At 41.2% G+C, this 24041-nt stretch overlaps 2 protein-coding genes across 2 annotated transcripts; one reads left to right on the forward strand and one right to left on the reverse strand.

Annotated features, from left to right (window-relative positions):
• The first annotated feature begins 289 nt into the window (after positions 1-289).
• Positions 290-13517, forward strand: ptpn9b (protein tyrosine phosphatase non-receptor type 9b). The gene is made up of 13 exons (XM_028602980.1): positions 290-383; positions 4060-4203; positions 5942-6031; positions 6306-6430; positions 6603-6708; positions 6841-6951; positions 7053-7954; positions 8142-8238; positions 9085-9154; positions 9316-9394; positions 9545-9695; positions 9896-10103; positions 10772-13517. The coding sequence occupies exons 1-13, from the start codon at positions 351-353 to the stop codon at positions 10993-10995; spliced, it is 2340 nt and encodes a 779-aa protein (XP_028458781.1). The 5' UTR covers positions 290-350; the 3' UTR covers positions 10996-13517.
• A 1235-nt stretch (positions 13518-14752) lies between these two features.
• Positions 14753-23769, reverse strand: adamtsl7 (ADAMTS-like 7). Its single transcript, XM_028605246.1, has 12 exons — positions 23578-23769; positions 22550-22679; positions 22219-22394; positions 21972-22080; positions 20003-20179; positions 19401-19530; positions 18409-18631; positions 17596-17769; positions 17264-17437; positions 16838-17017; positions 16285-16429; positions 14753-15195 (listed from the first exon to the last, which is right to left on the reverse strand). The coding sequence occupies exons 1-12, from the start codon at positions 23704-23706 to the stop codon at positions 15041-15043; spliced, it is 1902 nt and encodes a 633-aa protein (XP_028461047.1). The 5' UTR covers positions 23707-23769; the 3' UTR covers positions 14753-15040.
• Between the last annotated feature and the right edge of the window lie 272 nt (positions 23770-24041).

Below are 24041 nucleotides of genomic sequence, written 5' to 3' on the forward strand. Positions count from 1 at the left end.
GCATTGACAAATACAGTTTATGAACCTGCGCCTGCATTGATAAATACAGTTTGTGAAGCTGCATTAATATTGTATAATATAGCCTACATGAACCTGCATTTATAAAATAAAATCCGTTTGTGAAGCTGCATTGATAAATACCCTCAGTCTATGAGCTGCATTGATAAATACAGTTTATGAAGTTGCATTGATAAATACAGTATATGAGCTGCATTGATAAATACAGTTTATGAAGTTGCATTGATAAACACAGTTTTGTCTGTTGCATATGGGCGGGGCCTCGGTCTCCGTCTCGGGCGTGAGCAAGCGGCTGGTGGGCGCGCCCGCTGCGACGTTGCGGAGGCTTCAAGATGGCGGAAGCCCTGACAACTCAGGAGCAGCTGGTAAGGGTCTCTTTACGGATTGTTTTTCTCATCTCCCCATCATGTTCAATGTGTACACACGTCACTTTCAGTTTCTTCCCTAACCGGCGATTTTTTTTCATATAATTTGTCACGGTGATGTCCCTGGGAACGATGTGGTCTAGTAAACAGCAGCTGGCCCGTTTGCACCCTCCTGAGCCGACTGACAGCAGTTAGCATGTGTGTTAGCATGATGGCGTTTGCTACTAGCTAGTAGTAATAGTAACCTAGTGATCACTTAACCGGCCGGCTGTGTATCTCGGATACTCGCGCCTTTGATAACCTAGCTTTACATGGATCACATAGATATGTCCATATCGCTAATGTTAACTAACGACACATCGAGTCGTTACCTAGCTATGGTTTGCCCCATACATGTGGCTTCTAGTGTCTAAAACGGTATCGTTAGCCATCCAGCTGCCACATGTAACCTAGCTGCTGGCTAATGCTAATAGCTATTGTTGACTTGCAGGGAATTTCCTCGATGGCAGTGTTGTTACACGTCAAAAATCATGTTGGACCAAGTGTGAAGGTTAAAAATGACCGAACACTGATTGCCTCAAGTGTTGATTGTCATAATGTGCCATGACACAGATGAGACAGACCAAGATCATGACACGCGAGTGTTTGCGATGAGCGAACTAGCTCACAGTGTCCTGCCTATCAGATTTACGGTCGAGAATTCACAGAAGTGATCCTCCGGTTCCTAGCATTGTTGTTGCCATCACTTTTTAGCAAAAGGGGTGGGCCTGACTTTGATAGCAAGCATCAAATGTTACGCAGCAATTCTGACGACCGCTTCATTTCATAGCTAACGTTACTTGTTTTATCTTCATCAAGCATTCACAAGGTTAACTGATCTATGAGCTAAGTCAGTGGTTCCAAAACTTTTTTACATCAAGGACCAATAAATCTAAACAACTTGTTTTATTACAGAAAGATGAAACCATGACCAAAATAGTCACACATTCTGTCATTGTGATACTGGTGGATGGAATTAAAGTGAAAATAAATGGTTTCCCCTTTTGCTGGGTTACACCCTGCAACCCCACTCTGGGACCACTGAGCTAAGTTACAGGACACGCTTGTACTGCTCCCCAGATTTGTCAATGTGTTTCTTGATAGCTATCGTCACCAGATCCTGTAACATTAATCAATTAACTGCCAAGACAGATTTTAAGGCCATGATTGCTGCTTGAGTTCATCTGTAAGAGCCCTTCTAATGGTTCCAAACTCTCAACTAGTCAACAAAGGTGACAGGGCTTTTGCTGTCCGGGCCCCTCAACTGTGGAACTACCTGTCTGGGGATCTCAGGCTGGCAAACTCAGTATCTTCCTTTAAATCTCTTCTTAAGACTCACTTTTATCTCATTGCTTTTTCTTAACCGATACCATTTGTTGTGACTATTTATATTATTGTATATTGTTATATCTTAAGTTCTGGATCTTATTTGCCTCCTTCTTTCCTTGTAAATCACTTTCACCAAGGCTAGCAACCACCCTGGTGCTGATGTTCAGTTACTGGCAGTTGCATACAGTATCTCCGATTGGTATGATTTAATGGTACCCTCCCTGACTTGTTATAATGCCCCAAATCCAAAAAGCTTATCCCAACTTACTATTTGACATAAACATGTTTTGGCAACATCAACATTGATTTAGGGAAATAACAGAATTTGTCAGGACTAGTGTCCTTAAAATTACTTGATAAACAATTGTTGTTGATTAATGACACAATAAACTACCAGTAACTGAATGCCAACATGAGGGGTGTCAAGGGCACTACATTGTACCTTTCGCTGTAATTATTAGGGGTGGGGGAACAAATTTATACAATTATATTGTCTACTTGACAATCCCATTTTGCAGCAATAAAACTTAAGTGAGATGAACAAACAAAGAAATATATCTGTTTAGATAAAACAGATGTTGACAAATATTTCTTTTGGGGACATAATTTGAAATTGGGAAAAATTTGAAGCCGAAAAAAAGGTAATAAATTATAATATATCGCAGAATATTGCAATATCTTTAGAATCGCAATAATATTGTATCATGACATAAGTATCGTGATGAAATCATATTGTGAGGCCTCTGGTGATTCCCACCCCTAGTAATTATGTGTGTCTGATGTGATCCCTTGCTTCTCTTGTTTGATCAAAATAACAGGATGTTGGATACGTTTCACAGAATATGTGTAGTGTTTGTCTTTGTGACTTCAATATGTGTCCAGTCACAGCATCACGCTCAGTATATTCTTGGCTCAGACTTTAGACCATGTCACACACTGAAAGTCACAATCTTTAAAGGTCCCATGACATGGTGCTCTTTGGATGCTTTTATATAGACCTTAGTGGTCCCCTAATACTGTATCTGAAGTCTCTTTCCTGGAAATTCAGCCTTGGTGCAGAATTACAGCCACTAGAGCCGTTCCCACAATGAGCTTTCCTTAGTATGTGCCATTTCTGTGTCTGTAGCTACTGAGGAGGAGAGAGGGGGGGGGCAAGGTGGAGGGTGGGGGTGTGGCCATACACCAACTGCCACTTTGCTCGTTTGAAAGCCATGATGTCTCTCTCTCATGGGTGAGCCAAATTCTCTGGGTGGGCAAAGCAGAGAAAGGGGAGGTAACCTTGCTCCTTATGACCTCATAAGGAGCAAGATTCCAGATCCTTCCTTTTCATTTTCTCAAAGGCAGAGCAGGATACCCAGGGCTCGGTTTACACCTATCGCCATTTCTAGCCACTGGGGGACCATAGGCAGGCTGGGGGAACTCATATTAATGTTAAAAAAAACTCATAAAGTGAAGTTTTCATGCCATGGGACCTTAAGTCCAGGTGTTGTGACTGCATAATTGACCAAATGACCATTTTTGTATAGGCTCATTATTGTGCTGATGACATGATTCCACACATGTATTAGTGTTTCCCATAGTATTGTAATATGTATTATAATCCATCTATCATTAGATAAAGATTTCAGGTGAAAAAGGAGCAGGGGTGCTATTTATTTCACACGGCTAATGCCATGTATTTAATGAGTGTGTGTATATTTCTGTGCTTCATCTAATAACAAATTATTCATCAGGGTTTGGGTGCATCTTGTTACCATGTCCAACAAACAATTCATAGGGAAACCCTGTATTTGGATTAGTTTTTCACTTGAATCATCTGCTTTCTTTTTCTTTGTCCCATGAGAGTAGATTCAAGTTTTGTATTCAAAATTTGTTTATTATTAGGATAAACCCCTTGAGATGTATGATCTCTCCTTTTGCTGGTTACGTATTTGGACGACAGCCTTCTGCTACCATCTGAAGCATGCATTTTTGCAACTTTGGAAGGGAAAGAAATACAAAGCTGAGGGGGCTGACAGACTCATGCATTTTCTTTGGAATGTCAGTTGTCATGCCCATTTTCTCTCGGTCCTTTTGCTGTAGCTCTACTACTTAAATTCCATACATATATATATATATATATATACACACACACACACACACACACACACACACACACACACACACACACACACACACACACACACACCAGTTTTTCCTACTCTGGTTATTCCCCTTTTGCACAAATGTATATATTTTTGGCTTTAATCTCACCTCACACACGAACACACCATCTTATTCCTTCCATCTCCTCTCATGTTTTCCCCAGGCTGTGGAGGAGTTCCTGGGTGAGGTGCGTAGCAGGGAGCAGCCTCACAGTGCTGGGCTCGTGTCCCAACCAACAGCTGTAAAGTTTCTTATGGCCCGCAAGTTTGACGTCTCAAGAGCCATCGACCTCTTCCAAGCATATAAGGTACAGCAGTGCTTTGATTGGGGTCAAAACTGAGATGACTATTCACTTTTTCTATTATTGACAGGAAACCACAGGGCTTAATTGGGGCTGAATGTTTTGGGCAAGATATTCAATTACAAGATTTTCTGAGATTTTGTCTTTAGACTTATTTGATGGTGTATACAGTAAAAACTTGATAGGTTTGTACTAGTAATAATCACAAACTTTGCTTGTTTGTAAATGAAAAGAATGAGGTCATTTGACGCAGTTGCTTGCCGCTGTAAAGTGTTGCCTGACAGCGTAAAAGTTTTGATATCTGACTGACGACCCCTAATGATATGTTGACAGCTCTCCAATGTAGCAGCAAACCTGCTACCAAGTCGTAACCATGTCTTGTTAAAACACACCTGTTATCCAGTTCTGAATAACAACGCTCTTATTAACACAGTTTAACTCCCATATTGACAATGGCAGCATAAAATTTGCTCAGAGCATTTCGCTAAGAGGAAACTCAATAAATAGCTTACACTACGCTAAGGTAATTTTTGCAGACAGTAGATATCAAACAAAAGCCAGAGACTATATTGTAGTTGCCGTGAGCTGTAAATTTACCACTTCTAAGCAGAAGGCAGAAACGTCATCTCGGAGCCTGGCCGGGCAAAGCCTCTCTTCCTCCGGGCAGCTGCCTCCGTCTTACACAGACTCACTCTGGGTCCGATTCCACAGCTGCCTGGACCATGGAGTTATAATAATAACGGTCTGTACGCCGTCGTGGACATTTTCACCGTTCGGACTGGAGGACTTGAAGTAGATAGGGATTTTACCCTGGAGAGCACTAGAGGAGAGCACTAGAGGACTCTCACTGATTAAAATAAACAAGGCTGCTCAAGTTGGGCTGCAGGCAAACAGTGTCTACCTTTTAACCTTTCTCTAACTGTGAATGTTGGTATTGACACTGGTCGAAGTAGGAGGCCTACTCATAATGTTTTTTTTTTTCCTGAAGTATAACTATTAATACATTACAAGTCCTGCATTCAAATATTTTCTTTTACACAGTTTTCTAGTATACCGTAAGTGAGGTGACCTCTAGCTCTCCATGTAGTCCTTGGCCCTTGCTGCATGTCGTCCCCCCTCTCTCTCCCCTTTCCTGTCTTTAAGCTCTCCTATCAATTAAAGGCCATAAAAGACCCCCAGAAAAATAATCTTTAAAAAGTACACAGTAAGTCAGTAGTATACAGTTGAGTTCCATATCTTTTAAGTGCTTTGGGGGCCTATTATTTAGTGGTACAATGAGTTAGAATGGTAACATATTCAATAGTTCTCATATCTAGACATCTTAATAAATCTATAGCTGTTTGGGGCACTACTATGAAAAACCCAGCACGGGTTAGAAAAAAACAGTTGGAAGCAGAGTGTCTGAAATCTTTTTTGCTCACAGGGATTTATTTTACATACGATTACCCTTATTATTTGAAGCTGTGGCCATGTCGAATATGAACATCCGACATTGTAACATAATATATATGACAGTAAATAAGGAAAAGCATAATAGGTCCCCTTTAAAGACACAATCAAAAAACAAAAGTGTTGTCTACCAAAGACATTCAAAGGACAGGATTGGAACCTGCTCCAATTTGATTTACAGGTCTTTTAATAAAGACTAAGTCAGTAAGTTAGACTCTGGACAACAACTAAAATTAAGTTTTTGTTATTTTAATTTCCCCTTCTCTCTTGTCTCTACATCATGTATCGAAATTAGAACACAAGAATCAAAGAGGGCATCATCAATATCAACCCTGACGAGGAGCCCCTACGCTCTGAGCTCCTGAGTGGCAAATTTACAGTCCTGGTGAGTGTTGAAGCCATTGCGAGCCACACTTCAGGATACAAAGAAAATTGTACACATGCTGGTCATTTAAGAAGAGTCTGTGTATGTGCAATGCATGTCAGTCTGCACATGTATTCCTGCCTTTGTGTGTTTATGGATAGAGATGGAGTAAAAGATGGTCTGAAAATCAGTTTATGATCAGAATTTATTGCTGCCCTTTCTCACAAATCACATCGAATGGAATCACAATGAATTTGCATTCATGTGTTTGATAACCTGTTAATGTTCCCACCAGCCCGGTCGGGATGCAAAGGGTGCAGCTCTAGCGCTCTTCACTGCTCGTCTCCATCGGCCAGACGTCACCACCCACAAAGCTGTGCTGCAGGCCATCATCTATCAGCTGGACAAAGCCATAGAGAGGTGATGCCCTAACCCTTTACAAATTTCCTATTCGCACTTTAACCTGTTGTTGTGGTATAAAGTATTGCCTTATTTCTCTCAGGTATATTTTATAAAATGATATGCTTTCTTATGGCAAGCTTCTTTACCCTCTTCCTCTGCTTTTAATTTTAAAATCTTGATTTCTCCCCAGTGTACAAACTCAAAGAGACGGACTCATATTTATCTACGACATGACCAACTCCAGCTATGGCAACTTTGACTATGAGCTCTGTGTCAAGATCCTCAATTTGCTCAAGGTAAATAAAAGGAACATCCTCTGTCTTGTCTCTCTTATCTGCCTGCCTTCAAGGTTTTGGTGCCAAAACTTTCTCTCTGAAATTAAAAAAACACTTTCACTGTTTTGTCTGTCTGATCTCTGTATTTCCTAGGGGGCATTTCCAGCTCGTCTAAAATGTGTCTTCATTGTTTCATCGCCTCTTTGGTTTCGAGCACCTTTCGCGGTCCTCCGCCTATTTGTGCGTGAGAAGCTGAGAGAGAGGGTATGAATGTCGGTTTTCAGTTGGAGTTATGTCATAGTGTGTAAGATGTTTGGTTGTCATTCGTCAGTTGAAATGTGTTTTCTTTCTTTACCGTTCACCAGGTGTGCACAGTGAAAGCTCATGAGTTGGCCAGTCACATCCCAGTCTCCTCCATCCCTGAACACCTGGGTGGGACCTCCCAATATAGCCACGTGGCTTGGATCCAGTCCTGTGTTAACACACATGCAAACACTGTTCAGGGTGACACACAAGAACATGACACACAAGACTGTGTGGGAAGCCTTCTGCGCTCCTACAGCTTAGAGTGCAGCAACACAAGCGCAGGCGCTACACTGTCACACGCCCAAATAAATACACAGTTAGGTTCCGAGCTAGCCGTGGCTAACTCTAACTGCTACGATGATAGCAATGCTAACCCACATAACCACTGCGGTGTGGCGGACGGCAGGACTCAAGGCCAAGGACTGTACCAGCAGAGCCCACAGTCTGCTGCTAACAGGCCGCAGGGGAACCACCAACACTGGAACGGCTCAGCAGTGAGCGTGGCCAACATGGCTGTTAGTGGCTCTAGCCCCAACGCTAACATGAACGGTCGTGGCCGACAAGCCCCTCCCCAGTCCGACACGCCCCCGGACACACCGCATTCCCAGAAAGTTGATGGAGATGCAGTGGATGTCGAGGCAACGGACTCTGCCCACGGTTCTCAGAATGACGATGTGAAGGAGGATGACGACGAGGAAGAGGAAGGGGTGCCTCCGTTGCCCCAGAAATCTTTGCCTCGCCCCCCCCACCACCCTACCTCCCAGTCCCCACCCCTGTCTTCATCATGGGGTCCTGATGATGAGGACAGCTGCATGGAGGCTTCCATTCACATGCCAGAGCATGGAGGCATGACGGTTCATGATCTGGTGGAACATGTGAAGAGAAAGAAGAAGAAGGGGATTTATCAGGAGTACGAGGAGATCCGGAAGGAGCCACCAGCAGGCGCCTTTGACTACTCCAAGTAAGGGATAAAAAAATATATTTTCCTGGGCTCCTCTGTCTTGTTCTGTGTTCTTTGGTCTCTGCCGGTCACTTCTTCTGTTTTCAGTCTCTCTGTACCAAGGTGAAGGTAAATTACGTGACCGATGACACATCAGTCCACCGTTTAAGTCTGTCATGTTACCTCACATTGTATTCAATTTTTACAGGAAACTGTCCAATCAGATAAAGAACAGGTACAGTGATGTTCTCTGCCTGGACCAGTCACGGGTGCGACTCTGCCAGCTCTGTGATGACGAGGATGAGGTAATAAATTGAGTTTGCTCGCTCTCTGTTGTTTAATGATAAAACATTATTACTCTGTAGAAGATGGATGATTTTGTGGATGTTTGATGCTAAATTGTGACTTTGCTGCCAACATCAGTCATATTCAGATTAGTCCTCTGTTCCACCGTCTAATAGACGTATTGGTTACTTCTTAGAGAATGTAATGTTACATATTGCATGCATTTAGTTGAGTAATTAGTGGAGGGCACCGATATGATACGTAGAAGACTGGTTGGTTGTAAACATAAATGTTTAAAATTGATTTCAACATTTGGGTCTATTCTTTGTGATGTCTTCCCTTGTCCTTATCTACTGTATCTGATATGTGTGATTGGAATGTGGAATGCTTGACAGTATCAAATACAGTGGGTTTTATGTGACTAAAAGGCAACAAAAGTTTTATTGGCAACCTGGGTCTTATTATTTTGGTAAAATGAATACGTTATCGTAACCAATAAAATAATAATAAAATGAATTGATAATTAAATAAAAATAGATTTTAAACATAAAGTAATAGCTGTTGGTCGGTCTGCTGTCTGTCAAATCACAATTTTAATGAAATTGTGATGAAATACCCGATCAATCATTCAGGGACATCTGGGAAGTCCAGCTCTTGTATGTACTTCCCTTATCCAAAGGGTATGCCAAGAAGGTATTGGAGATTTCCACTGGAGCAATACCAAGCGTCTGGCTAGTAGGACTCCAGTCAACAGTTTTAACCATTTACTGCAACTAAGTGACTGGCCTAAAAATATTAATGTTCACTGTCCTCCTACAGGAGTCAGCAGATCCTAACACCAACCTTTTCTGCTGTGTGTTTTGCAGACATCTGATTACATTAATGCTAGTTTCATGGATGGCTACAAGAGGAGCAACGCCTACATTGCAACTCAGGGTGAGCAGTTCTTGACACAAACTACGGTCCCACTCCTTATTATCTTTATATAGTCCTCCATGCAACATACACCTTTTCTGCTCCAAATGCTACTCAGTCCTCCCTCAGACCTCAGTAAAGTTCGGTGTTACCATGACCTGACAGACTGTTGTGTCCTTCAGGTCCTTTGCCAAAAACCTTTGGTGACTTCTGGCGCATGGTGTGGGAACAGATGGTACTTATCATTGTCATGACCACCAGGTGAGACTCCTTTTACATCTGAGTTTTGAAGTCAATCGTGTGTTGGTGTGCAAAGGGGGGTTGTATATTGGTAGTGATAGTCCAAGTAACAACATATCCTCGATGGGCTGATGATGAGATTATAAAGATGTGTGCTTCTTTGTGTCCCAGAGTGGTGGAGCGCGGGCGTGTCAAGTGTGGTCAGTACTGGCCTCTTGAGGAGGGCAGGACTGAGCAGCATGGATACTTCTTGGTCAGGAACACACACATCCAGGTGTTTCAGGACTTCAAACTCTCCCATCTTGAACTTTACAACACACAGGTAAGTCACACCGACTGCATTAGTGCTAGTAGAATCTCTTACATTTCAATTAATAATAATAATTAATTAATTAATTAATTGAATTTAATAATACTTGGCATGAATATTTGCCCCTATTCTCATACATGCCATTTAAAAAAAAAAAAAGAAAAAAAAAGTGATATATTGGTCTTCTATTAACCTTTGTGGCCTTTCCTTAGTCTGGAGAGAGACGGGAGGTGTGCCACTACCTTTATGTCAGCTGGCCAGACTTCGGGGTGCCCAAAAGTGCTTCTGCTATGTTGGACTTCCGTGAGCATGTACTTCAGAGAAGGGAAGCTGCAGTCCAGAGCTTGGGCTCCAGTTGGACGGGGCCTCCAGGGGGTCCCCCTGTGGTTGTGCACTGCAGTGCCGGCATTGGCCGCACAGGTAAACGCATGTACCATTGTGGGGTTTGAATATACTTTTACGATACACTTAGTGGTCACATCATTAGATTGGTTTATGCTTATGCAAAGACATAGATGCTTTGAGTCATGTGGCTTTGTGTTGGCATACAGGGGTGGTGTAACTGTAAAACACAACAAGTTAGTAGGACTGGGTATCATTTGAAATTGGTAAGTACTACTAGCAGTACTTGCCAGTGCAATACCCGAGTTTCAGTTTTGCTACAAATCCCTTTTATTTTTTTTATTTAACAAAACAAACCAAAGTTTCAAAATGTCAAATGTTGTCTAAATAGAGCAGTAGTATAAAATGTACTTCTAAAATTGGTGATATAATGATTTAACCTCTCTAATTAAAGAGTAAGTAAAAAAGAGTGTGAACCAGGTATTATATGCCAGCTTTTAATACTATTTTTTTGACACCTATCCTTCAAGATATTCTTCAATGTATTCTTAATAAAAATAAAAACATATTCTTAAATGTTTTGCCACTTTGATGGCAAAACAAAGTCCTACCCAGTACTAGAGTTTTAGATTTTCCTGATGCTGTCGTATTGTCAAGGCTTTCTTTGTGACCTGCTAAGCAAGTGCTGCTAAGTGAATTTTTGTGCAACCTCTCCATTCTCATGTCCATCTATGCTCCCTGACCAGGCACGTTCTGTACACTGGACATCTGCCTGTCCCGGCTGGAGGACATTGCCACAGTAGATATCCGTCAGACGGTGAGGCGGATGCGTACACAGAGGGCTTTCAGCATCCAGACCTGGGACCAGTACTACTTCTGCTACACAGCAGTCATCGAGTACGCCCAGCGCCATGGGAAACTGAGCCCAGTGCAGTGGTCTGACTCAGACCTAGAGACTGACAGCGAGTGAGGGACACATAGAAAAATGGGATAGCCAACCTATGCCGAAGTCATAGGAACGAAAGAGACTGAAGGAATGACGTTTTCAGAAAAGAGGAGGGAGATGATTCTTCTGCCATAAGAGAGAAGAGACAAAGGATGGAGACCTTGTTTTGGCTCTTGATGTAATAACACAGACTCTCACAGTTGCTCTTCCTTCACATGAATGGATCGGCAGAGGAGGTGAAGAGCTGGAGAAAAAAACACACAGGGAGTGGGGACTGTGAATTGCGTCACCGCTTGAGCAAGCTGTCCTGCCAATTTCCGAGCCCCTTTTTATTTAGCAAACTACAGGGGGACTTGGCCTGCCCTGAACCTGTCTTGTTGACAAGATAGTTGTACGAGTTGTAGCATTTTTATATTGACTTGCACATGAGGAATGACAAACTTGAACTTTACCCTTTGAAGCCCTCCAAACCCCAGTCTTTGTTCCTTTTTGTATTTCTTGTTCCTTTTCAACCCTGAACACATCTGTGATCACAGATAAATTGTAAGGGGTATGAAAAGGTGAAACTTGAAAACTTTCTTTTTTTTTTTGGAGATGAAATGGTTGTACGTGAGGAAATGGTTGTTAAGTGACAGTGTGAGCCATTTAGTCCATTTTCGTTTTTCTTTTTTTCTATGGTGCATTTTCTACGTGTGTTTCATATTTGTGCATATGTAGACTTTTCAAAGCCAAAGTCCTCACCCTGAATGCTTGGATGTACTCCTTACTGAGATATTATAGACTGAAGCCCATGTATATTCTTGTAGCATACATTTATACGTTATCGTGCATAATAACAACCTCTGAAAGAAGAGCAAAAAAAGCATTGTTTAATAAAATTGACTTAACCGTGAGAAGAAATATCTATGTTGAGAGCCAGGCTATGACAAAATATAGAGAAGAGTTCTTGTATTAAAACTGATATCGTATTGCAAATCTGTGTGATTTGTCAGGTCTAACATCATCTTTACTGTTGGAGCGTTCTAATTGGACGATCTTAAGTAATTTGGCCTTAACTTGATTCACTGCCTCGTCGTTCTTAGACCTAAACCATACCTGAAACTGTAAACTTTTATTTTCCCTTTTGTTCTTTCCCCTTTTGAATCTTACTCCCTTGATACCACAACTGTTGTGTTATATTCTCGAGGCATATCCTGCCTCAGATAATTGTGCCTTCAATTTTTCCTTAGCTTAACGTTTCGCTAGTATAGTAATAACACCCAAACGAGTGCACTTGAATAGTACACGTTGACTTCGTGTCACACAGGACACCCACATTTTGCCTACAGTCCTGTACATAGTACACTCGTTATGAATAACGTGAAAGTAGTGAGTTATCTGGGACTAAGCTCTGGTTTGAGACATGGCTATTCTTTTCTCATTTGACCTCAGGGGGTAATTCTAGTGTTTTTTGCCTAGTGTCAAAGATCTGTTTCTGGGTTTGCCTCTGGTAAATTATCATTTAAGAAAAAGACTATATCAACTTTATTTTGTATTTTTTACTGTGTATCCTACTATATTTATGTCTTTGTAAAACTTCTACAATATTGAAATCCGTGAATGTTGGTACGATGCTACGAAGAAAAACAAACCAGTTGTTGCATTTGATAAGCTGAACAAATCAGAAGGGGGAATGAAATATATTTTTTGTTTTTCACGATGAAATTTTGGTGGAAAATGTCACTTGCCATTGTATTTTCAACTGACTTGTATAAATAGTGATTGTTCAAATTCTAGGACAAAAGGAGGGGGGGGGTCGGGTGAAGCTAACAAGTATGTTTTTAGACAGCTTATTGTTAAACTCAGTAACAATTACATTAATGTCTCGTACTGTGTGGTACCCAATGCCAAGGACAAAGCAAAAAATAGCTACCGAGAGAAAAAAAGAATAGCAAAAAAAAATACAAGTGGCTGCCATTTCTGTTCACAAAACCCCAGCTTGGTGTCTGTGAGTAAAATAAATCTATATTTAGAATGGGTTAAGGTTTATCAGCATGGAAAGCGAGCCTTGAATGTTTTTTGGGTAATGGTGTCCGAGCAATTAAGTCAAAACAGACATGGATATTGTTGGTGAATGTGGACCCTGCATCCCTCAATGCCAAAGGCCCAGGCTCACCCTAAAGATTTTTCCTATCGCACATCCTCAACAGCCTACTAGCATGGACCTACCAGTGCAGCCTTGCATCCACGGACACCGAAAGACTCAGAAGCATCTTGGGAACATAAACAAAATGGGAGAGTGTAAAAGAGTCTTTGTACCCATTTTAATTTGTTGTAAGAGAAATAGAGAATGCAACGTGCATTTGTCATTGGTGTTCATTTAATGTTTCTTACTGTGCTTTTAAGTTCTCGTGATTGGCCTTTTACATGCTGTCAGCCCGGCTGTCCCATTAAAGCAATGGTATTACTATCTTGAATAAGTACAAACCGAATGTGATCTCCTTTTGACTGGATAGTGTGGTGCATAGAATAAATGTGCAGCATGAACATGTGCACCATGTTTTCAACGGATGTTTTCCAAGCAAATCTTTACTTCCCATTTTTTCAGCTTGTCGTGGAGTTTTTCTATCTCCAAACAACAAAAGCAGCCAGCTTCAGGCTTGAAGATGTAGGTATGTGTCAACAGACTATGGGCCGTGCCTGGCACCAGAGAAGGAACGTAACAAAGTACATACTGCAATTAAGTTTAAATAAATATTAAAAATGAAAGTGTGTATCTCCACTCCACCACATTTTAGAGAGAAATAGGGTAGTTTTTACTCCCCAACATAATAAAATAACCGTTACTTAGATCATAAAATATGAAGCATTGTTATAAATCAAATTACCCAACAGTATATATAAAAAAAGATCCACCTCAACCAACTAAAACAGTTAAATGCTACTTACACACTAATGTATCAGTGATAAAAACAGTAATATATAGTATAGAATAACACGCACAGGGGGCAGTTTTTTGCATTGTTTACTTTTACACCCATTGCCAAACAGGATTATTGCTACTTTTACCCGAGTGAAGGATCTGAATACTTTCACCAGCGTTACCGTTTGACAGGCTTGCTATGTGGCAAAGTTTTGTACACAATGTGAAAGAAAGTCTCAGGAACGGTCAGAAGTCAACAGATAGACTATACATTAAGAATATTCAGCCTGAAGTAAATAAACCCTAATAATAAGCAAATCTCCGCATTGCACATCTACTTAATGCATATGTAAAAATAGTATAATAACTTCTATCAGTTACTGGTAATTGGAATGGCTGCTTTTCTTAAAGATAAATGGTCAAAAGATTCTTTTAGTTGAAGACCGTAAGTTTTACCAGCTAAAATAACAACTGTGCCTGGCAAGATAACGTTACAGTTTAATCCATTCCATTCTGTTCTTGCATTTTTGTAAAGGCAATAAAAAAAAATTTTATGATCCCCCAGCAAAAATGACTATAAAACTATATTTCAAAGTCTTATTTTAGCTTCAGCATATAAACTTTGGAATGTAGTTTTACAGAATGACGACTGGGGATGTTGTCCCCCAATACTTACATTGAACACAACACATAAGGAAAGGATCTCTTAATGGCCAGTATGAACAGGTGGAATGATTATAGCAGATTCCTGCCAGCAACAACTGGCACAGCTGTACCTTCCCAACGTTAGTCCCTTCTCACAATGGGTGGTTGAGACAAAACACTATCATGTGAACATTAAACTGTTAAATATTGCCTGTAGCATCTGTAATAATATGACAGCAGCTGAGTAACAGAAGCTATACACCCTTTATTAAGAATAAATATACAAGTACGTACATCACCAAATGTGAGCAGTCCAGTTTAAAGTTACACTGTAAATAGAAAGAGAATACAATTTCAGGTTATTTTTAATCCAGTTTGGTGTGAAGATGAAAAAGGATCTCACTCTAACACTGTTCATGGCAGGCTGAGTGACTGAATATTGAACCACATTCAACATTCTCACATAATGAGGCGATCTACAAACAGAGCTAGCGGAGTTGAATTTAACCTCCTGTGGCAGCATCACCTGCGGATGTGGTTCTTTAGATACGAGTTGGGGTATGTTTTGTGGGCACGGGAGCAGGCGGCGCAGCAGACACTTCTGTAGTAAGGGTAAACACACAGTCGGGCTTGAACCACCACCATACAGTTATGGTACTGGTCGCTGCATGATGGATCTGTGAAGGAAAAGAGGAACAAGTTGGAGAAACATGGGAGAAGCAAAGCAAATTTCTTTCAAAAATCTTTCTTCCATTCAGTGTTATCCACTACACTCTTGGTGGAAGTGTTGGTGCTAATTCACTGAGCCTTCAATTTAGTTGCTAAATGCTCAATACAGAGTCCAAGTCACTAAAGTCAAACTGTCTTTAGTTTTATGGCCTCTGATCTCAAGTCAGAATCAAATTCCAAGTAATCAAGTTAGAATAAATTACATGATACATACAAATTCACATTTGTCATAATATCTCAAAACCCACCTGTTGAACTGGCTTACTCACTATAATTTATACCACGTGTGTTTCCCTTCCCACAACCAATAATAACCAATAATATATTGGTTATACTGACTGGGATCATCTGTAAAATACATGTCCTTTGGAAAAAATAAAACAATGAATAAGCAGATTTGTATTGTATTGTACTCTGTTTGGACTGGAAAGTAAAATGAACGTATGCCATACTGTATTATACACTATATACCCTCACCCTCCATCACCACCCTGTATGCTTACGGAAGCCAGGCTTTAATAGTGGTGCATCCATTTACCAAGCAATACAGGACATGCTGGCCAATGAAAGCCTAAAAGAAGACGTGTTATGACAGTAGGTCCCATAAACTTTCTTGCATAAAGGTTATTAATTACACGCTTACACATTTGATTGTATTTACGACCCATTATTTATGTTCACAAGTCATTTATTACACCAGAACAGTGATTACCACTGAATATCAGAAGTGGTAGGAAGTTTGAACATATAAACCACATGTTCTTTTTACCCAATGATAAGAAAACGTATTGATCTTTTTGAGATTGGTTTTGGCAGGTTTCTTTATTCATGAGTCTTCAAAATAACGTGATCTTTCCTCACTGTTTCCTTACAACTCTTCACTTCTTCCTAGTTAAGACAGTTTGCCCCAGATGAACATCTTCATGGTAACATATCACAGAGAACTCTCACGTCTCTCTGACCCTTGTGTGAACTCTGACCCAACCCCACCTATAGTGGATGCACGGCAGTAATACAACATTGCTTAGCAGACTTACTTATTTCAGCTCCACAAGGTAGTTTGTTGCACTCTTCTCGGCTCTTTGGGGACAAACTGGGGTCACAGCGATCGCTTGGGGTGATGTTGTTGGCAAGACAACGCACCTCACGCACACGGTAGCCTCCGTTGCAGGAGCTTGAACACTGAGGTGATAGAAAGAGAGAGCAAAGGCAGAGATGAAGAGTTGCACATACAGTATAAATAATGTTATTTGAGGTCTGAATGTATACACCACTTAGTCGTCACAACTCATCCCATACTTCCTCTAAAAGAAAAATACCAATCTGTATAGCATATTGTCTATCCAGATGATGTCCTGATTACGCTACAGATTAATCTACAGACATTGCTGAGCAGAGGTTTCAATAAAACTACTTTTTAATGAAGAAATAAACAATATCAAACTGTTCAGGTCCAGATCTGTGGATTATCCAGATGATTTGATCATGATTGACAAAACAATCCCAACTCAAGGTCCACTACTACAGCGGTTTATCAGTTTATTAGATCTTCAATACCCCTGATAGTAGGACAGATTTTGGGACACTTACCGCACTCCACTCTGTGAAATACCACTGGACACCGCATGGCTTCAGTCTGCAGGGCTGAGATGTGATTGGCTGAGAGACATTGGAACATTGTAACTGGTCAACAACCTCCATACGACCATCGTTGTTGAAAATACAAGCCACACTCCGGGTCTGTGTGCCATTGCCGCACTCTGCAGAACACTTAACACACACACACACACACACACACACACACACACACACACACACACACACACACACACACACACACACACACACACACACACACACACACACACACACACACACACACACACACACACACGCATGCACACACACGCACGCACACGCACACACGCACGCACGCACATACACAAAGGTGAAACTTCAAATGGATGATGTTTTCATAGTGTGTACATGTGTACTGTATGTGTGCATGTAAATTACCTGACCCCAGGGTCCAGTGTACCACTCCAGGCGGTTCTGGCAGGGGCCTGAGTCACACACTGTCACTTCTGATGGACGTTCCCCTTCACAGCTGTCCAATGGGAGATCAGTCCCATGACCTATCAGACACACTGCCGTCCGGGTTTGTTTGCCTTTACCACACTCTGCAGAGCACTGAGGAATATCACACACATACATACATCATTTTTTTTAAACTTTTTTCCCCTATTGTGTCATATTCTCCTCACACACACACACACACACACACACACACACACACAGACACACACACACACATACATGCACATGCACTCTGATAGTTTCTGTGGTACCCGTTGGCTCCAGAGGGAGGTGAACCAGCTGCTTGCACAGGCTCCCATGTCACAGTTCTGTAGTGTATCTGGCTTTAGGTTCATGTTGCACTCCTCATCCTCCTCCACATCACCCTGGTTGCTCAAACACACCACTTCCCTGCTGCGCTGACCCACTCCACATGGCACTGAACACTGAGGACAGAAGGTGGGAGAGAGGGGTGGGCGCAACAGAAAGTAAATGTTTTGTTTTATTATTATAAAAGTGTACATGTTTATTGTATTCAATAAAAATGTGTGTAAATTTAGTTTTGGCAATAATGGTTGCATTATTTCTGTCTTTCTAAACGCCTGTTACAGTAATGACTGTAGTACTGAAATTTATAAGTTACATATAGCTCACCAAGCAGTTAGTTAAACATCTGATAAAATAGATTATGGTTTTGGGTATGGACAGAGTTAAATAAGCTATGACCGAAAAATAACACTCAGTGGTGGAAATTAAGTACATTTACTCACTGTATACAACACTGTACTTACATAAAATGTTGAAGTACTTGTACTTTCCTAGGTATTTACATTTTATGCAACTTCACTCCACTGCATTTGAGAGGAAGATGAAAGGGCCATTTTGCATAGTGAGCAGTTTTACATTTTATTCTTAAAGCACACTTTGCTAATACAGTAATACTTCTGTACTTTTATATATGTAAAAGCTAGAATGCAGGACTTATACTTGTAATGGAGTATTTTACCTTGTGGTATTAAGTAAGACTTCCTCCAACAGATCATGTTTATTAGTAGAGTCATGTACTAGTACTGAGGTTCTCTCACCGGGCTCCACTCAGACTGTATCTCCCACTGGCTGCAAATCTTCAGCTGACATATGGACTTGGTCACCGGCCTGTCAGACGACCCACACTGCTCTTGTGCCATGGTCACCGAGGTCTCCGTCCCATTGGTATGAACGTGAGTAACCTGTCGGCAGATGACCTGGCGGTGCTGAGTGCCGGGTCCACAGCTCCTGCTGCACTCGGACCACTCCCCGACGTCCCAGCTGTCGGCAAAGAAGGAAAGAGTTAGAGAAAATAAAGAGCAGCTCTCAGTCCTTCACAAAAGATGTGGTTACACATTGAGATGAATATAGAAATGATTTTCCTCAAGTAGAGTTTGTCCCAGCTCTATGTCCTAATTTTGACCACAGTTATTGTGTGTGGTAAGTTGACCCTGGTCTAGAGAGGCATTATAAAGCCTGTACTTTCCTCCAAAAGGAGATCATAAACGAAACAGGCAAAATAAGCCAATTTGTGCTGCAGAAGTACAGATGTTTCTCCTCATTCTAATACTTCTGAGGTTTCAGTTTTGTAACCCTCTGCTGCTGCTGCTGTTGCGGCTGCGTTCCCAATAGAATCATATATGTCAGCTATCATGGATCACTGACACTGTGTTTGAAATATCTCACAGAGCCACAACCAAACATACACTTACTGTAATCCAATAACACCCCTGCTATATCTTAGCGACAGTAATATCTGGTGGTATTAATTTACCACAAAACATGCAAACCAAAGCCACAACAAAGTCACTCAGTGTGAATGACTGGTGACTGGTGACTGAGTTATGGCTTGAATGTGTGTGAGTGATGAAGGCTTTCACCCTGAGTGTCACAGAACCGTGTGGAACTAATACAATGTACTGTATATGTGTCTCATATTGTGTATATGTCATGACTATTGTATGGGACATCAGATGTGTGTGTGTGTGTGTGTGTGTGTGTGTGTGTGTGTGTGTGTGTGTGTGTGTGTGTGTGTGTGTGTGTTTCTCACTATGCAAGACAGGACTGGGTGTTGCAGTCTTCTTCCCGGTTTGGTGGTTCAAGGGCAGGGTCACAGAGGTCAGCAGGAACAGTCACTTGGGAATCTTTGTCAACACACTCCCAGAGTACTGGACGCCTGCCTAGCATGTGCGCGCACACACACACACACACACACACACACACACACACACACACACACACACACACACACACACACACAGACAGAAAAAGGTAAATATGTGTTTGTCTACAAAATATTTTTTACAGAAAACAAAATAGATTTCATGTAATGTATGAGGCACATGCATTTTGCCAGAAATCTCAGCTACTGTTAATTGTTAAAGCTTTCACTTACATTTATGTGTCATCTTTGATTTTGTAACATCTTATTACGTATTATGTATATATGTTTCTTTGCTGCAATGTAGAATATGTACATCCCGATGGTCTGGGGCCTTTTGGCATAGTCAAAATGTATAGTAAGGCTGCCTGCACACTAAATGAATGCACCAAATAATTATATATCACAAATAAAAAAGTGCCGCATAAGGATTTGGAAAGCATTCATTTATGTGCGGTCACCCGTTCTTTGAATTATATGCATTTTCGTACCATTGCCACAGGTTGTGCTGCACTCTGTGCGCCCACTCTTTGTCCAGGTGTAGGTGGGCCGAGGGTCAGAGTTCATGCTGGGGTCAGAGCTAACCTGGTTAGGGTGGGTTTTCTCTTTGATGATGTCGTTTGTGACGTCACCTCTGTGGTCCTTCTCACCTGATTGGGATGGGCCTACTGTCTCAACCACAAGAATAGTGAAGGTTATAGGGCGGAGCCCAAATTTGAAGAAGAAGAAGGACAGTAAAGTTGTTTGCCATTTTGGATAGATAGGTAGTGTAATGAGGTGGCATGAAGCCTAAAATTAAATATACTAAGGTTACAGGCCCAGCACACATTTAGCACATCCACACAGGTGATTTCACTCATTTTGGTTTATTAGACCTTCTTCTCAGTTATGTGTGTGTACAGGCTGTGATTCATTGACACAGCCATCACTCTCCTGTTTGATTGATTGATTGATTTTGATTGATTTTATTTGACCACTTAAATATAAAAAAATATGAAACAGCACTCTGTGTCATACATTAAAAATACATAAATAGTCAGGGATAACACAATAAAGCCCAAAGACTTATTTCCATTGTGGTCCCTATAAGGGCAGGGGGAGAGGACAAGTAGCAGCAGGTAACACATTAATCATTCATCATACATTAAACAATTTCATCCATATTATACAGACAAATTAACAATAAAAATAGACTATGATATGATAATGACTACAATTGGCACCTAAGCCATACTTTCAGTTCCAAAGGGTAGTTCCAAAATAATTTCTAAAATATTTGGGAACATCTCCATGAACAATTTTATGTACCATACCCAGCTGCAACTGAGACACTCGTACCTCAACTTTCAACCATCCCACCCTTTCAAAGTGGGAAGATTCCAGATGAGTTCGTATGGGAAGGTCTAAAATAAGCCTTATTAATTTGTTTTGAGACGTCTGAAGCCTATGTTTCAGGTTAGGTGATTACCTTTTGGGCCTGACCTAGTCCAGATAAATTGTAATTTAACATACATCCAAGGTAACTGATTGATTCCTTGGCAGTAATTACAGTATCATCAGCTAGGACCTTAAAACCTGAAGCTTTCTTTAACTTTATCTTTGTTCCAAACAAGATAGATTCATTTTTCCCTAAATGAAGTGATAATCTGTTATCAGGCATCCATATGCTACCATTTACAAGTTCTGCGCTAAGTTTCAATCACATTTTTATCCTTGTGAGACACAACCAGCGCAGAATCATCTGCATATAAAAAAAGACTGCATGAACAAGCAGACTTTAGGTCATTTATATATAGCAGAAAGAAAAGTGGACCCAAAACACTCCCTTGAGGTACCCCACAGTCTATGCCTTTTGGTTGAGACATTTCCCCCCCAATGGCCACTACTTGCGTTCTATTCTCCAGATAAGAGCCCACCCATTTCAGCGCTGGTTCAGAACATTACCATGCCACAGAAGTTTCCATTATTCCAGAGGCACCGTCATTGTGTTGGTTTAAAGAAATGCCAATAAACCAGAACACGTTTTTCTCCTATCCTGAAATGTTGTGTGAACTAGCCAGACCTTTCTCCGGTGCGCTGTGGAGGAAGGTCTGGCAATGCAAGACTAAATATTAGGTAATGAAATTAAATCTGTCCCACGGGTGTTAGTGTGTGGTAAAGAGCTCTCTGCCAGAACAAAGTTTGGCTGCCTGCCTGCATCAAATGTTATCAAAATCTTAATCAAATTTTCAAAAGTACAATTTTGCTGAAAATGATACATATTGGCGTTAGCATGAAATCTGTGTGTGTCTGTTAGTACTGTACATGCAGACACAAACAGAGGCATCTGTTATGTGTTATGCTCCCTGAGGAAAAACCAGAACATTCAGTATAAGAAAATAGCACTATGGTCATTTAGGGTCACTCTAATATGGATTTAAGTTTGTGTTTGGGTGCTCATGCGTTAGTGTGTGCACTCACCCAGTGGCAGACTATCAGAAGGTGGATCTGGCTCAGGAGTGGGGGGTGTGTTTTGAAAAGGCACAATGTATTCATAGTATACACTGGGACCTGGTTGCTGGTAAATCAACTGTTGCAAAGAGAGGGAGATGAGGGGTTTATGGAATATGATGACATATAGCATAGTAGTACAAGTATTGTTTGTGTACAGTGTTTGTGCATTTGAATAAGGAACTGCTTCCATTGTGTAACCCAGTTTGTGTCTCACATAAACATGCAGGTCCTCAGTCAGGGGCCCGGGTGCAGTGATGGACTCTCCATTGCGAGAGCGGATTTCATTGGGTCTCTGGTACGTCAGCTGTGTTCCAACAGCAAGGAAGATCCCCGGCCTGTTAATCACCCAGTCACCATTGATGATGGAGACACCACTTTGGGTCTGCAGAGCTGGAAGAAAACCCCATTTTATACCAACACTGTAGTGTTTGTCATTCTAAAAAATATGCCTGCTGTTAGATATGTGCCTGTGTGTGTGTGTGTGTGTGTGTGTGTGTGTGTGTGTGTGTGTGTGTGTGTGTGTGTGTGTGTGTGTGTGTGTGTACCAAGGTAGTTTCGGCTCTTTATTGTCTCCCGTACGCTGATGTTGCGTGCTCCTGCAGGAATCTTTGCAATCTTATGGTAGCCAACGCGGAGGAAAGTCCTAGAGAAATTCCCCCTCACCACCTGAAACTCCTGCCAACACACACATTCACACACTTTTATGCACACAAAACCACAGGAACAAACATTATATCTGCCCACTCATGTATATCTGCAGACACTCTCTGCTTGCTCTCTGTACCATGGTTTCATCATCACTGGCACATGTTTAAACAAAAAAATCATAAATTCCGCTGGATCACATTACTGCTCTTTTTCTCTCATTTTCACTCATCCATCCCGCTCTCTAAGTCTCTCCCTCTTGCTTTCTGGAAATTCAGCAGCTCACTCAGTCCAATCCAACAGTTGGTTTGAGTTGGGGAACCTTTTCTGGTCTTCCTCTCCACTCCTCCTCTGCACAAATCTCTTTTTTTTTGCACATTTGCAAGCTTAGTTTTAACACTTCTATTTCTCTCATGTCATGTTAATAGGCTCCTCTGGTTCTTCCTTATTAATGCTTTATTCACAAACTGATATAGGTTGATCTGTTAGTGATTAGTTAGCCTGAGTAACAAAGACAAAGATAATCTAAAACAAACCAGTGGTCTCTCATGCAGTTATTCCCCACTGCCTGATTTTGACGAAGGATTTTAGTTGGCATGTGCATAAGAACAATAAACGCCAAACTTTAAGTTTAATATATTTGGTACAGTTAATATTTCTTTAATTAATTATAAAAGAACTCAGCAAAGTAGGTATTTTATGCAAATAAAGACTTAAAACATTTCAACGATTAAATTACAACTTATAAAATGCATGTAGGGGAGCGACCTCCGCCCCATCTACGCTGAGTCCTTGGCACTTTCTCTCCTCCCTTTCCTGCCTATCTGCACTATCTAATAAGAAAATGCCCAATTCCTTTTTTTGAATGCATGTAGCTATATATGGATTTACATTAATATTTTTTTCCATGACCATGTGAATTTCTTACCTTCAGAGGGGGAAGGCTGGTATCCCAGGTAAAAGCACCCAAGGTAGAGTAGAGAAGACCGATGAGGTGGAGGAGAGCCAGAGCTCGACCCTGCTGCAGGGAGCTAAGCTGCTGCCACAATCCAGCCATGGAGAGACTGAGGGAGGAGGACACACACACGCGTGTGTGTGTGTGTGTGTGTGTGTGTGTGTGTGTGTGTGTGTGTGTGTGTGTGTGTGTGTGTGTGTGTTCGTGAGGTGGGGTTGGCTTGAGGGGAGGGAGGGAAAAAAGACAAAGTTTGGGAGGGATGTGAGGAGAAATGTTTAGAGAAAGTGTGTGGAATTTGTTGGCACATTTGTAAAAGTTGTTGCAAGTGTAAGTCACACCCATTTTGCACCTCAGTGTGAATGTTGTGACAGTTCATAATGTGTGTTTGTGGCATGATGACAGGCCTCTGTAGTGTGTCCTAAAGTTTATCCCAAAAA

This window comes from Perca flavescens, chromosome 2 (assembly GCF_004354835.1).
Source record: "Perca flavescens isolate YP-PL-M2 chromosome 2, PFLA_1.0, whole genome shotgun sequence".
NCBI classification, from domain to species: Eukaryota; Metazoa; Chordata; class Actinopteri; order Perciformes; family Percidae; genus Perca; species Perca flavescens.